Below are 18,618 nucleotides of genomic sequence, written 5' to 3'. Positions count from 1 at the left end.
ACTTACTGAATTGATTTATCAGTTCTAATGGGGTTTTTTTTGGTGGAATCTTTGGGGTTCTCTCTATACATACAATATTCTTTAATTCATGAACAGTGTTACCTGATTTTTTATTTTCAGTGAATAATCTTAACTGCTTTTCTAAAAAAAAATATTTAGAACGGATTTTATATTTAGAAAAGGCTCTTTCTCAGACTTAAGATGAAGTATTCTAACTATTAAATGATATAATAACCTCACTTCTTTGATTCCCATAGTATACTATTAGCACGCTTTAATCTGACCATTCAGATGCATCTCTAGACATTTGCGACACTGATGTCTCGCACTTGTCTGGCCACATAGTAGGTATTTTAAAAAATGCTCATTGAACGAGTTAGTGAATGTTCTAGCTTGAACAGGTTAGTCACCCATCATTATATCACTTTTGGCTCACATCATTCTGCCACTTGCTTTTATTCTTTTCCTAGAACTCAATTTTAAGTTTAATTGGTCTAAGGAAATATAATAAAAGTCAGATAATTGCTGAATTAGCAACCAACTGTAATGAAACTTACTTTTTTTTCTAGTTTGAAAAGCACTTGGACCACTTTGCCTAACTCCATCTTTTTGGAGAAGTTACTTGTGTTTATAAATGAACTTTTATCAGCAAAGCAAAAGAATTACAGCTATGAGTCAGATGTGGGGAGTCGATAGGGAGGAGATATTTTTCTGCCTTTAACTTTGAATTGGTTTAATTCTACCAGAAGATGGCATTATCTCCTTCAAAAAAGCATTTTTCTATTAATTTGAAATAACCTTGCGTTTTAGATTACAAATAAAATAAAATTAGATTCACCTTAACAGCTATTTGAGCATTTTTTTATTATTTCTGTTTATTTAGTCAAATCTGTGCTAAACTGGAAAATTGCAAATCCGCATTCTCCACCTTTCCTTTTGTTTTTTAGGGCTACTCCTTTGTTGCGCCTTCTATTTTATTCAAGCGTAATGCAGCCGTCATAGACCCTCTTCAGTTTCACCTGGGAGTTGAACGTCCTGGGGTGACAAATGTTGCCAGGAGTGCAATGATGAAGGTAGATAGATGTGGTTAATGAAATGGCCTATTTGTGGTTTGAATACTGACACTGATTCTCAAGTCCAGTAAATGTAATAGGCTTACCATTCAACTAAGATAAAATTTTAAGAAATGAATAACTAAAAAATAGCAATATGTACCCTAGAGAACCATTAATATCAATTTGAATGAGCTCCTTTTTACAATGACAGAAAATTATGCGTCTTAAATAAATGATATAGATGAACATTGAGTGAGCTAAAGATGAATTTTAGAAGACTATAAATGTAGTCTGTTCAGATTTATTAGCATTAGTGATGCCCTGTTACTCTACAGTTTTATTTATCCCTGTGTATTATGGATATTTTCTTAAGTTAAATGATGTTGGTTTCTTGTCAGGACTCTCCATTCTATCAACACTATGACCTAGATCTGAAGGACAAACCGTTGGGAGAAGGAAGTTTTTCAATTTGTCGAAAGTGCACACACAAAAAAAGTAACCAAGCGTTTGCAGTCAAAATAATCAGCAAAAGGTATAACCAAAAGGTTTCTGGCAGTCTCTTACGTATTCATCCTAGTCAATGGATTCTATAAATTAAGATTTTTATTTAAAGGGAAATCAATGGCATCTTGTAAGGTTTTTCACCCACAGGTTTAGCCATTCAGCTCCTCGGTTGATCTCTCTATATTTGTGTCTCTAATAGGTATTTTCTGATAAAGTCATCCATTTTAGACGTAAATCAGAGTATAATAGGCCTTTGGCTTTATTATGAGAAAACTTCCTTGTGGCGGTGATATTTAATCAGATTTGCTTAGTGAGTTCAGCAGCTGTTGCCATTCCTATTTATTGTGTATTTGAAATACTTTTTTCCTGAAATTATTCAGCAATCTACTGGTAGCTTTGAGAGCCACGTTGTTGTTTTGATAACCGATTATTCCCTCCCTGATTATATACTCTTATTACCAAATTGTCAGGTAAGTAGGGCGTCCATTTCTTCATGTGATTAGCTTTTTTCTGACTCAGAAATAATCGTTTTCTCCAGAATAATGCATTACCTGTTCTGGTGGGTGGTTTGACTCATTTCATGGAAAACTCATTCTGATACTTTGACACTCATATTCTGAATACACTGTAAATAAAAACAGAATTAGGGTTGGGCAATACTGACATCAAAACTTGGTGAAGAAGTTTATAGAGGCTTATTATTTTATCTTATAGGATGGAAGCCAATACTCAGAAAGAAATAACAGCTCTGAAACTCTGTGAAGGACACCCCAATATCGTGAAATTACATGAAGTTTTTCATGATCAGGTATTCCACATTTTTTTTCTCTGCATACTAATTCACATTCAAGTTTCTACTTTTCACCAGTTTTGTTGGTGCTACTGGGTCAGAGTCGGGACTATGGGACGTCACCTAGAGGGCAGAGAAACTACTGCACACACACTCTTACCTACCGCCAAACCCATGCATCCTTTCACTTCTGCTTTTCTCACTCGGTAGTAACTATATGGAAGGAGGACAGAAGGACAGGAACTCAGTGTCACTGCCACAAGCTGCGGTGTACTTATTGCCAGTTCAGCTGCTACCACCATAGCTGAATCACTCGTACCTCTCAGGACTCACAAAGTTTTAGCCTTCAACTTCCCTTTCATTTCTAGAATAGATCAGAGAGAGCCTTAAACATGATTCATGCAAGCTAAAGAACACAGGAAGCAAAAGGGCCAAGATACTCCCCTTTATCATCTTCTTATTCCAGGTGGCAGTTTCTGCTCAGACCACAGGCCATGTCACACTGCCCCCCTTCTGTTCCCAGTCCTGCTTTCTAACAGGAAGCTAACCAGTGGATATAACTTTGGATACGGGAGGAGTGCCGTTGTGTCAGGTCCTTGTGGCCTCCCCAGTTCCTGCACTTCCTGCTTCCTTGACAGAAACTGCTCCATTGCAGTTGTCTTTCCCCCTGGGACTGGGTGGGATAGCATAGCCCTAATCAAGACAATATGCTGGGCACAAGAGCTAAAACCAGTCATGGGTGGGGTTTGCCCTGACTTTTCCAAAGAAGAAACTGAGATTCGAAGGATCATGAGACTTGTCCAAGGTCACATAGCAAGTCAGTGAAAAATCTAGTTGGGAAAACCTGGTCTCCGGTTCTGGGCTCTCTTTGTTGTGCTGCTGTGCCATCCATGTCCTAGGATAGCTGTGGCCCAGTTCTCTACCACATGGAAATTTACCCAAGTGTTATGCCCACGAATGATACATCCTGGTGAAACCAGGCAGTGGCAGCATCATAACTGTAATAACTGCTGCCATTTACTGTCACATACCTTACGTGGTCCAGATACTCTACGTGGATTACCTTCTTCAATCCTTACAGTAACTCTATGAGGTAAGAAAATGGAAACTCACAGAAGTAACAGGGTGTCACAGATTGTAAGTGTTAATGCTGTAATCTGAACCCAAGCAGTCCGATTTCAGAGCAAGCTTTTAATTACTTTGCTCTGCTGCCTTAGGGGAGGCAAAACACACCCTGGCTTTCACCTCAGGTGGCTGAGCAAAAATAATATCATCGTCTTCTTGCTCTTTGGTTCTCACAGCCAGACAAGGAACATGTTTGTCGCAGGGGCTCGGTACTACACCTCTCCTGCCTCCCCCTCATTGGGCTACTCAGCCACAGCGGCGGTAGTGAGTCCCCTGTCCACTGGAGGTGCTTGAGACGAGCCTGGACAACCTCTCAGTGAAGAGGAGTCCCACGTTAATCAAGGGATTGGTGGATGACCTTCCGCGCCTGCTCTGTGGTTTTGCAGCTGTACCCCCAGCTACACCCCAGCAAAGACTGGATCTCTGGCCTTCAGGCTGCTGTCGGATCCCAGGAACTGCATCCCTAATTTTTTGTCACAAGTTAAATTTTTTATTAGCTATTTTCATATAAATTGTCTCCTGATATAATCACATATGTACTAGTATAAATACATTATCATTCTAACATGCCGTTGTTGATATCTTGGGTTGTTTTTTCCATGATGGTGACACAGTTGCCTAGATCATCCCCAATCCACACAATCTTCCTTTCAACTAATGTGTGAAATGGATTGAGGGTGGGTCTTCAGCCTTTGACTGTACAGCAGTGTAGTTCGTTGTGTGTACCATGATTTGTGCTTTACTACTCTATTACTTTACTACTCTCTTGCTGCTATAACAAGTTACCACAAACCTAAAACATTACAAATTATCTGACAGTCTGACTATCAGAAGTCCAAAATCAGTCTCACTGGTGTCGTCAGGGTGTCAGCTGGGCTGGTTCCTTCTGGAGACCCTAAGGGATAGTCCATTGGCCTCTTGCCTTTTTCAGCCTCATAGAGGTTGCCCACATTTCTCAGCTTGTGAGCCTTCCATGCATCACTCCAGGGTCTTGTTTCCTCAGTCCCCTCTCCTACTGCTGACTCTGATGGATAAATGAGATACCCTCCCCATCTCCCATTCCTCACTCACACCTGCAGAGCTCCATACGAGGGAACATCCACAGGCTCTGGGGAGTAGGATATGGCATCTTTGGAGGGCCGTTATTCAAGCTACCACACACACATTTTCTCATTGTCGCCTGCATTTTATTGGGAAGGATCCTAAAGTTCATAGAGGTAAAGGAACATCCCCAGGGTCCTAAGTGAGTAGCAGAACTGGAAACAGGCCCAGGTTTGACTCCAAAACCTATCTTTTAAACCACTGTAGGTATTGCCCCCATTTCTTTTAAAGCTTACAGCACACCTTCATCTTGGACCTTGTTGTCTAATGTAGCAACTCAAACTGGCTTGGTCTCTCGTAGTCTGGGAACAGTTCTCATATTTAAAAGCGTTGCTCACCCATTACAATTTGCACAACATGTGCAGGACGATATATTTATTGTCTTTCTTCTGAAGCAATTCTGGATTTTGCTGATTCAAAGGGAAACGTTTTGTTTGCTGAAGTGATGTCGGTGCTATAATGCATAGCACTAAATCTGAATATTGATTGGTGTATCTCTTTTTAAAGCATTTGTTTTTATTTGAGAGCTGATATAATTCCTTTGCTTCTTGATACCTCCTATGTTTTCTTTACAACAGAGTATGCAGAGCATAGTAAGTATATAATCATTTGAACTATTTAACTAAGCTAATTTCACTGGGATCAAAAGCAATTATTTTTTGAAAGCCCACAGTGAGTTATGAGTATTTGCCATAGGTGTTAACAGGAACCGTGAAACTCATCTGTTGAGCCCTAAAAGGAGGTTTAAAGTGACATCACCAAGCAATGCCCTTTTTAAAAAGTGCATTTGCCATTAAATGTGTGTGTGTTAGGTCTCCCCATGGGCAGTTGTTGCTCATACCCCATCAGTACCCTTCCATATTATTCAAAGCAGTCAGTTTCACATTATTATCAGCGCTAGGTCACACTTTAAAAAGAAAGCTATGTAACCTTGATAGAGAGCGTTGGGATGGAATTCAAATGAAAGAATTAGTTAAGGAAAGGATATATAAAGATTTCACTGCAGTACTTGAGATTTTCCATGACCGAAATAGAATTCTAAAAAAAGCCACTTTATCCTTCATCCCTTTCCTCTAAAACACAGGGGTTGCTGATGATTATTTCAACAGATTATTTAAATATATGGGTGCTAGTTAATAGTAAATGTTTCCTACGGCCATAAACGTGTCTTCATCAAGGCCTTGCACTTGATTCTTTCTCCTTTTCTAGCTTCACACTTTCCTGGTGATGGAACTTCTGAACGGGGGAGAGTTGTTTGAACGCATTAAGAAAAAGAAACACTTCAGTGAGACGGAAGCCAGCCACATCATGCGGAAGCTTGTTTCCGCCGTAAGCCACATGCACGACGTCGGAGTGGTGCACCGAGACTTGAAACCCGAGGTAGACGCGGACATGTCCTCTCACGTAACCCAGTCAGGTGTCATTAGTGAACGGCCCCCAAATACGTGTGGGCTTTTTTCCTTTCTTTCTTTCTTTTCTTTTTTTTTAACTTTTGGAGCTTTCTGCTAAATAGGTACTTGCAAATATCATGTTTCTTGGATTTTTCTCTTTTGTATTTCAGGCCAAAAATAAATTTGTCCTTTTTTTTTGGCCTGCTAATCATCCTGAGGTTCTATTTGTAAGTGTGAGAGCCTTTTATGGAAGAAATACTTTATGCAACAGTTGTGGGCTAAAAATAGCAATGGAAATTTTTGTAATGGAAAATTATATCACTTCTATAGGTATACCATTTTAGAGGGTTTTTTTTTTAATGAAGCATTTTGAAAGCTTTTTTTTCACCTTTGTAATCAAATTGATTAGCTCAGAAATAGGAATGTATATAATTCTGTTCTAAATATTTAAACATAAAGAATTGTCTTTGTTTAATTAGTTATACCAGCCTTATAGATGCTTTCTTTTGCTCCCATACTATAATATTTATAGAACTGTGTAGCAATGCAGAAGTAGCAGTTTTTATGTTTCTTCTTTGAAAAGGTTAATAAAGAAGGTTCTAATTCTAGAATGATCCCTTTATAGTATCAAAAATATGAAAATTCCTCCCTTTTAGAAATCATCAAAATAATAATGAAAATTAGAAAATAAAACCCAGTAATTTATAAAAGAATAGCAATGAATCATCTTTTGCCATATGCAAAATTATACATATCCCCTTTAAAATGGAGCTTCATTTTTAATTACCATGTGATTATAATGCATTTTTAAGTATGCTTAAAATAATAATTTATTTGGTGTTTATTTTTTGTGTTAGACCACAAAAGAGTATTTTTCAAAAAGCACCATTTTTGCCTTTTATTTAAGTATCTTGAAATAGTGGTAGGAAGGGGTTGTTTTTAAAATGGAATTCTGTGCATTCAAATATTACTAACTGATTCCTGAAGTGAACTTCTGTCTATGTACTTTCTGTTACTGTTATTCACATTACTAGCAATTAATCAGAAGTGAATTGTGTTTTGTGAACTTGCAACTATGATAGCCGCCCCTCTGCTTCCTTCATCGTAGTTCTCAGTCTCCTACATAACGCCCACTAAAAATATGGTGCTCTGTACGTTGGAGATTAGCTGTCTATTTTTAAATGTGAAAGCACACCACTTAAATGTTTTCTTGATAGACAAGGAACACGCATGTAATTTTTTTAATTGAAAAGATCTGTTCCATGACTGTATAGAATTCATTTTCACGTTTTATTCTTTGATAACTGGCCATCTGTCATCTCATGAGTCTCAAATGATGCAACTGTCCTCCTGAGCCTTTTTACTGATGAAAAGATACTTACATAGCTTAATTCTTCTTCTTTGTTATAAAACTTTTCTTTCAAATAGTCATTTGAAATGAAGAATTGTCAGATTCTTGAGGCCATTCCACTACAATTATAGTCCTCTATCAAAGTAGTTTTTTGGAGAAATGAAAATGTAGCTTTGTGCTAACATTTTCATAGTAAAATAGTTTCACCTTGACTTTTAAATGGCAGAGTATATTATTTCCAAACTAAAAATGTAATACCTTTCCCAATGATGTAGCATTTTAAGATCCACTTATATATCTTTTGGTAGATATTTATGTGGCATTTGTTTAGGCAAAATCCTGAATTCTAGGTGAGAATCAGAAAAGTTTAGTAGCTGGCTGACATTCTTAGTAGGCTATTTTGTATTTTTCAAACTGGTCCCCTTACTCTTGAAACATTAATAAAAAATATCCCAAATTATTTTCAGACAGAACTTGAAATGAAGATAAAAGGAGATTGGTCACTCCCTACCATTCCTGACCGTTGGCACCCAACTCCACTTAGAGTTGGGAGAGGAATGGAGAAGGGCTGTCACATCCCCTCCACTTCAAGGTCCAAGGTCACGAAAGTCCATTGCTAGTCTTCATATAGACTCAGCTGAAGTCATTTCCAAAGAGTGAGTAGGCTCCATGACGAAGGGAGCAGGCGTGCCTCCCTCGCGACCCTGCGTGTGGCACAGTGCCTGCCCCGTGCACACGCTCAGAGGTCATTTGCTGAGCAACACCTCCCAGGCCAGGTACAGGTCCGTGAACCCCACCTGTGACCTCAGTTTGGTGAAGCCTTATATATACTTATATCCACCTCTTAATTCCATCACAAATTCAGGATTAAGTATTGTATGATAGAAAAATTTTAAGTTCTTTCAGGTAGTTGTTTTGCTTTTCTTTCCTGCCACTTTACTTGTTTTTAACTCTTGAATAGAAGAAGGCTTAGATTTTTCTTCTTTGTACCAATGAAGCCTTCTATGATGTCTTTTATTTCAGTTAGAATACTATTCACAAAACAAATGATGTTGCAGAGCTGGGAAATGATTTAATGAACATTAAAGGCGTAACAGATTTTGTTAGAATGTCTAAAGACATAGACATCAAGAAAGTTAGCATTTATTAAGGATGTAATAAATACAAAAGGTAGTACAGTGAAACCTTGGTGGATGAATAATTCAAAATAGCAATATTTTCAGAATAATTGAGGGATAATACCCATAAGTATCAAAAATGTTTAAGTATTAACTGTTTTGGAGAAAATAGTTCTGAAATGTAATGTATTTCTCCACCGTGTCTTCTTCAATAGGCTATACTAGATCTTATATAACTATTTTATTGATGACTTCATTCAATGGACAAATATTTATCAAAGCACCTACTATGTGACTGTGCCAGGCCCTCGGGATAGAGTCATACATAAGGTGGACACACAGTCCCTACCCTGATGGAATTATGGTCTGATTGGGATGAAGACATTGGACTGATAATGCAGAGGTGATGCTAGGAGAAAGCATAAAAAGTCCTAACTGCAGGTCGGTGGTGTGCTACGGATGGTATCTCTAAATGAGGAACAGTGAACCTGAGCCAGCTTGGAAGGAGGCTGGTGGAGGAAAAAGAAGACAAACACAGTCCGAGTTCCGGAACAGCGTAGACAAAGGCTCTGACATCACACGAGGCATGGTGCAGTCGAAAAATGTTTCACATAACGTTGTAAACTTGAACTAATACAAAAAAAGTATAAAGCAACGTACAGCAGTACACTGACGTCCAGCACCCATCCCCTCCCGGTCAGACAGCACTGTATCAATATATAGATTCTTTACACAAATGGCATCACCAAGGGCCATGACATTTTAATGAGAGACTAATTCCAGTGTTTGTATCTTGCAGAATTTATTGTTCACTGACGAAAATGACAATTTGGAAATTAAAGTAATTGATTTTGGGTTTGCACGCCTAAAGCCGCCCGATAATCAGCCTCTCAAGACGCCGTGCTTCACTCTTCATTACGCTGCCCCCGAGCTCCTGAACCATAATGGCTACGATGAGTCCTGTGACCTCTGGAGTTTGGGTGTCATTCTGGTGAGTCGTTTCAGCAGAGCCGTTAAATTCTCAGTTCTCGGCTATCATCTGGACCTACCTCGCTCTTGGCTGGTTTTCTTACATTCATGAAAGAAAGTGGCACATTGGCTTCTTTTCTGTGCAACCAATTGCAGGCCTGACAGAAAACTATTTTTCTTTCTTAAAATTTACATTGGAGAAAATGTAGGAATTTTGATTTTAGTTTATTTTGAAATACTTAAGGCAGCTGTATTTTATGTGAATAGAAGAGTTATATATATATATATATATTTTTTTTTTTTTTAAGAATCAGTAATATAGTCTCAAAAGATTCATAATAGATACAATGTAAAAGTAGCAAAGTGACTCAATGGAAAAAACATTAGAAAACACATTCTTTGAGGTTTTCAGACTAAAATGGGGTTAAAGAATATCATTTAGGATAAATTAACTAATAGATAAAATTAGAACTATTATAGTAACTTATAGTAATCATGGTAAGCAGGCTTTACACAAAAATACCCTTTGTTGCCATGATCAGAAACAGAACATTAAGCTAGAAACATCTCGGCATGTCTTTTCTCAAAATAGCTTGACATTTTTTCAGCATATAATTTGTAATGCGTGATCTTAGGGAGAAATTTTCAGACACTACAGAAAGATACAGGAGCAAAATGGAAGCACTTGTAAGCTTGTCATACAGAGAGGGTGCCCTGCAGGCTCACGCTCCCTCTGACTCCCCTGCCCCACCGTGTTTTATATGCTTTACATCTTGCTATAGGTTTCTCTATATACATGCATATATATTCAGGGGTTTAATAAATGGGATGATATTATACATGTAGGTTGAGCCTCCAAAGTTTATTTAATCACTTCTTTACTAATGAGCAGTTAGCATTTTCCAGTTTTTTACCAATTTTAAACTACACAAATGACTATCTTTTATATATGAGTTTGCATTTGTCTCATTATTTCTTTAGAATAGATTTCTAGGAGAAAGGTATACTCATCTTTATTTTGACCTATCTGCCTAGATTTCTTTCTAGAAGGCTTAGCTTATCATGTTCTCTTGAACTGTATGCAAATGCACTGAGTGCCGTCAATTTCGATCTTAAGTTATTTCCTGCTGATGTTATCATTCTCCTGCATGTCTTTGATGGATCTTCAGCCTGAGCATCTTCATGTATTTGGACATTTGTATTTTTTTCTTTTATAAATTGCTCTTTATGAGCTTTGCCCACTTTCCTGTGAGAAATTTTTTCTTACTGAATTTTAAAACTCTGTTAAAGATTTTGATAGTTTGTCTGCCATTAATATTGGAACTGTTTTTTTCTGGTTTGTCATTTAAAAATTTTGTTTATAGCAATATGGTATTTTAATTTTGTTTTTAGAAGGGTTTAAATAGAAAAAAAATGTTTTTATTCTTTTAATTAAATTTATTGGGGTGACAATGGTTAGTAAAATCATATAGGTTTCAAGTGTACAATTCTACAATACATTATCTATGTATCACATTGTGTGCTAACCACCAAAAGTCACTTCTCCTTCCATCACCATATATTAGACCCCTTTACCCTCTTTTGCCATCCCCCACCCTTACCTTCTGGTAACCACTAAACCGTTGTCTGTGTCTATGAGTTTTTGTTTCTTTATTTGTTTGTCTTGTTCCTTTGTTGCTTTCAGTTTTATATCCCACATATGAGTGAAGTCATATGGTTCTCGACTTTTTCTGTCCGACTTATTTCTATATAGTAAGATATGTCAGTCTGTTCCTTTATAGTATCTGGCTTTAATGTCAGATTGTCACTCTGCCCTTACCCCAACTCAGGGTTATATAAATAGTCTCCTAAATTTTCCTCTAGAAATATATTTTAGTTTTATACTTTAATCTGCACTCCATCTGGGATTTATTTCGGTTTGTTTTTCCCCAGTGGCTAGCCAGGTGTCCCTGCAAGATGATTCCTTTTTTTCTTTTATGCTTTATATAGTTTTCATTTCAGTAATTTTAAGTCATCAATTTGCAAACTAAAATTACATATTGATGAATAAGATTTTTTTAATAAAAATAAACAACTGACTTCTGTAGATTTGAGAGTTTTATTTAAGAACTTAAATTGATTACGTTTTCATTAGTAGCACTCCTGAAAAATATGTCTAGCTAAACAAGAGCCTTCATTTTTTGTAATATTGTAAGATTACCCCTTATAAAACAGCCCTTGCTTTAAACATAGGCCAATATAGGCCATTTTAACCATCATACATTTTAAAAGACTCTTAGACATGAGACAAGTATTTTAGAGCTTCTGAATGCCATCTCTATGGAAATAACTTTGTGCAGTGGCATGGATAGAAGCCGTGCTCCTCTCTAGATCTCACTGTCAAGTTTTTAAGAAAAACAGGGCGAGGAACAGGTTAAATGATGCTACAGGAGTACAGTCACAATATCCAGACTATATGAGGTCTTACAGGACAGACAACTCAGTTTCTCCAGCAAATAAATTCTAAGAAGAAAATAACATGGGAACCTGTTGATTAAAAGACACTTAAGAAACAATGTTTGCATCCTACTTGAATTATGATTCAAGGAACTTTTAATTTCAATTATATTTATTCAATTCAAGCTAAATCTAAATCATACAGATGTAATTATAACATACAAGGTGTGTAATGCAGTTGGAGAATTTGAATATTGATCGGGTAGTGAATGACACAAAGGAATTACTGCTAATTATTTTTAGGTATGGTCTTGGTGTTGTGGCTGTGGTTTTTAAAAACCCTTGCCTTTTAGAGATACATAATGAAATACAAATGAAAAAGTTAACACCTGCATTAAACTGTCAAAATAAAAAGAGTGCTTTGCAAACGTTTCCACTTGAAAGAATGCATATCTCCAGAGGGTCTAGATACAAAGCCTGAGTCATCCCAGCACAAGCACAAAATTTATTCGGAGTGTCCTGATTTGACTTAGAAATATATGGCCCTTTTGCATGTTGCATCCAGTAGACATGAATGTGGATATTTTAATATGAAAATGATTTATATTACCCCCACTGAACAAAACAAATACCTCAGGCAGATGCATCACGCAGTGTCATGTGGCTTTGATTACGACCCAGTCTCCCTCAGGGATGTGTGATCCCGTCGGAAACATCCAGGCCTTTAATCAACACAGAGCTCACACAGTCTTAGGCTGCTCGGGCCGCCATAACAACGAGCCACAGACGGGGTGGCTTCAACAACAGAACTGCATTTTTTCCCAGTGGTGGAGGCTAAAAGCCCGAGATCAAGGTGCCAGTGTGGTTGGTGCCTGTCTGGTGAGGGCTTCCCCCGGGGTTACCTGCTCGCTGTCACCATGCATCTCTCTGGCTGTGCACAGACGCAGTACGTCCCACATGCCAGCCAGCCCACCACCAGTTACAGCCCCCCCCCCCCCCCCCGACCTCTGCAAGGCTGTAAGTCTCAGCGAGCTGAGAGAAAACCCTCCAAAAAGTTTAAAGAATCACTTTTCAAAAATCCAATCTCTGCTGCAAGGACAAGCCTTAGCTTTTTGGTTTTTCTGTTGAATTTTAAATGGCAGAAACCTTAAACATAAATTTTCCAACACATGGCTACAATGAAATAAGGTTACTGTGGAGAATTCATTGTATTTAACACAACAATGAGAAAAATAAAATGGGGATGATTACAAACAAAATAAAGAAGGCGTAAATATGGTGTTTTAAAAGTTCTTAACCATAGTTAATGTCCTAGGGAAAGAATGTGTGGAATTGGATATAAATTCTGAAGGCAGACCCCCTCCATTCTGTATTCTTTTTGTTCTGAATAGGTTTATAAAAATGATTTTAGATCTTCATGTCACAATAAGCTGTTTCTCTTTATTTACAGGTCTTTGAAATGTATTGGTTGTTTTACTGAATATAGTCATGTAACCTTTTAAACCCAGTAATGCTAATTGTAATGTTTGGTAAATTGTGCTGATAAAACATTCAGTGAAATGTTTTATGCTTTTTTTCTCAATAGGATGAATGAAAACATTATGATTTGTTCCCTTTTTTCCCCTCCATAGTATACCATGTTGTCAGGGCAAGTTCCGTTCCAATCTCATGACAAAAGTTTGACATGTACCAGTGCAGTGGAAATCATGAAGAAAATTAAAAAGGGAGATTTCTCCTTCGAAGGAGAAGCCTGGAAGAATGTATCTCAAGAGGCTAAAGATTTGATCCAAGGTAAGAATCTAATGAAATTTTGCATTTTATGTGATGTGCAGTGATTGAAGTGGAATCATGCGTATTACACATATGTTTGTTTATTACTCAAGGAATCCACGTGTGTTCTAAAAGGTCTCCCGGCTACCCTGCCGAGCCGTCTTTTCTTCTTGGAATGCTCTCCCTCAGTAATCGTACCCACAGTCAGCACATGAGTTGCAGTTGCATCCACCAGCCTCCCCAGCTAACACCTCCGTAACACACCTGTGCTTTTTCACTCTCCTCACCCCCCAAACATGTGCCTGCTCCCATCTCCCTCCTCTGCACTGCCAAGAAGCCGGGTCACCAAAGAGAAAGCCAGGCACCACGCTCACTCCCCGACGCCCTCGCCTTCCACAGCCCGTCCCTCTGTCCTGCAGGCCCAGCGTCCCTCCTAGCTGTCCTCCTCACCGGTCACATGGCCACCACCTTAGTTCTTGTCATCATTGCTCTTCTAACATCTTATAACAGCCTTTCAGCTTTTCTCACTTCCTCTGACTTTACCTGGCTGTCACTGATCAGCAGAGTGCCCTTCCTAATACCCAGATGTGATCACGCCTCTCTCCTCTTGGGATCCTGCAGAGAATCCGCTAGCTTCAGGTCCAGCTCTGTCGTGGAGCGTTCAGACCTCAGAGGCCTTCGTGACCCGGTCCTGCCTGCTTCTGCCTCGTGCCCCCCGCGCTCCGCCATTGCCGAGCACTTGACTCCTCACAAGTGCCGGGCTCTGGGAGTCCTGAACACCTGTGCACAGGCCCTTCTTAATCCCTGGGGCCCGCCCCCTCGGTGCCCCAGACTCATCTTCTGGAAGCTTTCCAGGCACCCGCACTCCCTGGGCTGAGCCCATGCCCTGGGCCCGCAGACACTCCGTGTGTGTGGGTTTCGCTACTGCCCTTATCTCCTGATGGTACAATATCTGGGTTTTGTCTATGTATCTCCTCCTCATAGCTTCTCTGTGAGTCTCTGTCTCCATGTCTCTCATGCCTTACTACCTTCCCTGACCTGTAGAAGGTGCTTGGACGTGAAAGAAGTAGATCTAGATATTCTCTCTTCATTGGAAATTTACCCAGTCACCAGTGGGAGTCTTTGTTTAGGGCAGTTCTTTTCTCCTGATTGAAAAGTCAGTTAGCCTGTAGCATCCAGTATTTCACTAGGGGGTTTAATGGCATATGAAAAGGTAACTGTTTTTGTAGGAGGTTGATGCCTTATAGAAATCATCATGTCATGTGAACATAATTGGGATTTATGTCTGAGGTTGACTTTAAACTATGTTTGAAACGACAAATCATAAAATAAAACCATTTATTCCCGCAGGACTTCTCACAGTCGACCCAAATAAAAGGCTTAAAATGTCCGGCTTGAGGTACAATGAATGGCTTCAGGATGGCAGTCAGCTATCCTCAAATCCTCTCATGACTCCCGATATCCTGGGATCTTCAGGAGCTGCTGTACACACCTGCGTGAAAGCCACCTTCCACGTAAGGCCCTGTGTTCTGCGCATGTAGGGCTGTTTGAAAAGGCAGCAGCCGTTCTTACTCTACAACTCAGAGACACACTCTTAGCAATACATTTATAATAATGTGTGCTTTTAATTTTAGCTATGTTTTCATAAATCCCTTTGTGATACAAGCACATTTATAAGCAGAAAGTTCATGGGGGACCAGAGTCACTGCTCACCCACAATATACCTGTTTGACCTTTAGAATGAGTTTGAGAGATGGGGTCTGATGTTTGAATAGTTGGGGATCTTCTGTAGGTAATGCAAACAATGTACGTAACGTTAGAACTTTGTAATGTTAGAACTTTGCTCTCAAGCTAAATCATTTTCTTTAAAAACTACAAATAAACATTAGGGACTTTGACATGTGAAAGTCTGTTTATTCAACAACCATTTTGTGCCTAATATATTCTAGAGACCATGAGAGATAAGAAATACATTACTTGGCATTAAGTATAGATTGTGTATGTGAAAGGCCGAGACTACATAGCAATAACTGTGGATTTTGCACATTCGTACCAATCAGATGCAAATACATTAAGGTAATTGTCTAAGGAGTAGATAGCTTAGGGAGAAATAAAATTACCTCTGAAGGGATTATCTTAAGAAAGGAGAAGGGATAGCTTTTCCTCTTTAGCTGCGGAAATGGATTAAAAAATTAATGAACCAGGATCTGGTGAGGTGTGAAGAGGTTAACTGCAAGAATTTGTAGCAGACGAGCCAAATCTTCTCCGTGACACATGATGCAAAGTTGTCAGGGGCAACCGCAGCGATGCCTAAGTTTGAGTCTAAGCACTGACGGGCGCTGTGAGGAGAAAGCCCACCGAGGTTTGGAGAGCTGATCTTCTCTATATGCAGTGCAAGATAACACCCAAATTGCGCTGACTCGGGTGTGGAGAGCAGGGGCCCCTAATGGATTGAGACTGCTCTATGTTGGGACTTTGTGGTCAGAATTTTACGTCTCAGACACAGAACTAGTAAAGTAATGCGGGGGCATGGTGGGGGGGGGGGTTGGGGGGTATTAGGTTCGTATAGTCTTTAGGAATTTCTAGTCAGTCGGTGTTTTTTTATTGAGAGGTAGCACTACTTCAAAAGATGTATTAGAACCGTGACTCCTGGACGGCCTGGCTGGTTTGATTTACGCAGAGCCTGAGACATCTTTCCCACTAACCTCTGTACCCTGCCAGGAGGTTTGGATGTAACGGTTTTTAGCACTTGGTTCCCCACACAGCTTGGAGCTGTGGTTGCCAACTTCAGGGTGTCTTCTGCTGTGACTGAACACTTGAGTCTTTTTACCTTCACCGGGGGTCCCCTTCTTTTTCTCCCCTAGGCCTTTAACAAATACAAGAGAGAGGGGTTTTGCCTTCAGAATGTCGATAAGGCCCCTTTGGCCAAGAGAAGGAAAATGAAGAAGACCAGCACCAGCACAGAGACGCGCAGCAGCTCCAGCGAGAGCTCTCATTCTTCTTCCTCTCACTCGCACGGTAAAACCACGCCGACAAAGACCCTGCAGCCAAGCAATCCTGCTGACAGTAGTAACCCAGAGACCCTCTTCCAGTTCTCGGACTGAACAGCACAGGAATGGTAGGAATGTCACCCGTGATCCTTTGCACCGTTAGTCCCCTCAGCGTATGCCTGAGGCGAGGTTTTGTGCTTTTAAAAGAACGTGTCCCGTTGGTCTCATTGGAATCTGCCTCTTAGGGAATTTTTTCAGGAAAGCCCGATTGGTTGTCCTTGTCCACAAACACTGGACAGAGAATGTTACTGTGAATAAAGCACATGTTATACTGTGTAGCGACCTGTCGTGATGCCAGCAGGACTGTTCTTGAAAGAGCAAAGGCACCTACAAGTGTAATCAGAGACTGAGTAGATTTGAACTGTGCACGGAATGAGTCACAGGTTTTGCAGCTGTCTGCCCGCAAGAGTTACTCCTGCGATGATGACACCTTTGGCTTCGCCTTGTGGATTTTTAAGAGATTTGCACTCTTTGAACAGTGATTTATCAGAGAAAAATGTCTGTTTTCAAAAAGATTCTGTAGTGAATTTTATGTGTGGCATATACTTACTTCTTGAGAGAGGATTTTAACTTATTGTTTTTATTTTATGGTTACGTGGTGATAACCTGTTATTATGAGTCTTTTTCTAAAACGTAAAGAAAAGATGTCAGAACTTACAGTCCCAGGCGCTATATTTGGGACCCACCTGAGACGCATGCTAAGCTACATATGTTTTTAGTTTTGCACTGCTCTTTCCTGGCAATTTGTTCTAATGGTTACTGCAAAACATTAAGGTACAGGTGTCTGTTTTAAGTAATATTGCACTTTATAAAAGAATATGAATAAAGCAAACTGTTTTATAAAGTGCACTGTTTAAAACATATGTACTGTATTTTTGCCATTTTTTCCATTATGTACTTTAAATTTGTCCTCACATCCCCCTCCTACTTGGTTTGCAACAAAGAGAACGGGCCGTGTGGTATAACGTCATCTTGAGCCACTTAGGTTCCAATGTGAGGAAAACCTAAAGGGAAATTCTTTTTAACACTGTGCTTCATATTTGTACACTGTGTTGTGCTGCAGAGAGGCATTTCCTCCTGTAGCCAGATATTATGTACATAATATTTTAGAATCATAACTATAACTTGTTTTGAAATTTTTCTGTTAAATTTTAAATCCAGAAAGCCTATTTTATAAACTTATACAGAGCACTTTTATTGCTCAAAAGTTCTGAATTCATACAGAAAACAAGTGCTATGTGATGAAGACATTTTACTGAAAGATTGCTGCGTTTTAAAATATGATTAATTCATTCCCTATGCAAAAAAAGGAGTGGTAGGATTCGTATATTACATTTTCTTTTAAAGCCATCACATGAAATGTCAGGACTGAGAAAGGTGATATTTGTTTACAGGAATCATGCTTTAAAAATAATGCCCAACATGTTCATTTTATAGTTTTTGTTAATGATAACTCTGGCACATTGATTTGGAGCTTGGGCATGATATTTATTTATTCCTTTCTTGAGATAATAGCAGCATTAATTTCAGCCAGTTATGAATACTAAAAATATTGCACTCTATGTAATAGTAGTATATTTATTACTAAATCAATGTATATATTAATAGCACAGGCAACAAAAATGGCAAATATTAAAATATTTTCAAAATATTGTTTTATCCTGTTCCCATTTTTGTCCACAATGGTTATTGGAAATAACTTTTTATACTTTTCAGTGGCCCAAATGGCTACATAATTCTCACTGAGTCAGTTGTACTCCTAGCTTTTTCAGTCGCTCCTCGTAATGATAGGAAATCTTACATGAGGTATTACCCAACTGTATATAGCTAATTCACAAAATGTGATTCCATCATGCACAGACTTATAGTAATTAAGAAAATGTCCATTTATATCTATAGTTATGTTGACTATACTTGGAAATGTGTGAGTTAGCTCGAGTCATTTTTAAAACTGCATC

General features: G+C 38.9%; 1 protein-coding gene across 3 annotated transcripts in view; it reads left to right on the top strand.

Moving 5' to 3' along the window:
* Window positions 1-18,311, top strand: part of RPS6KA5 (ribosomal protein S6 kinase A5) — a 152,643-nt gene extending 134,332 nt beyond the window's left edge. For all 3 annotated transcript variants that reach the window (XM_019745027.3, XM_019745046.3, XM_019745062.3), the window contains 8 exons: window positions 948-1,073; window positions 1,454-1,587; window positions 2,274-2,367; window positions 5,785-5,955; window positions 9,235-9,426; window positions 13,472-13,631; window positions 14,961-15,124; window positions 16,475-18,311. In XM_019745027.3, the coding sequence (XP_019600586.1) occupies window positions 948-1,073; window positions 1,454-1,587; window positions 2,274-2,367; window positions 5,785-5,955; window positions 9,235-9,426; window positions 13,472-13,631; window positions 14,961-15,124; window positions 16,475-16,714 (1,281 nt within the window). In that variant the 3' untranslated portion in view covers window positions 16,715-18,311. The remainder of the gene's footprint in view (window positions 1-947; window positions 1,074-1,453; window positions 1,588-2,273; window positions 2,368-5,784; window positions 5,956-9,234; window positions 9,427-13,471; window positions 13,632-14,960; window positions 15,125-16,474) is intronic.
* The last annotated feature ends 307 nt before the right edge of the window (window positions 18,312-18,618 follow it).

This window comes from Rhinolophus sinicus, chromosome 3 (assembly GCF_057876585.1).
Source record: "Rhinolophus sinicus isolate RSI-liver-muscle chromosome 3, RSI-T2T, whole genome shotgun sequence".
NCBI classification, from domain to species: domain Eukaryota; kingdom Metazoa; phylum Chordata; class Mammalia; order Chiroptera; family Rhinolophidae; genus Rhinolophus; species Rhinolophus sinicus.
The sequence above is the reverse complement of the archived record's forward strand: the minus strand, read 5'-3'. Positions and strand labels throughout refer to the sequence as shown.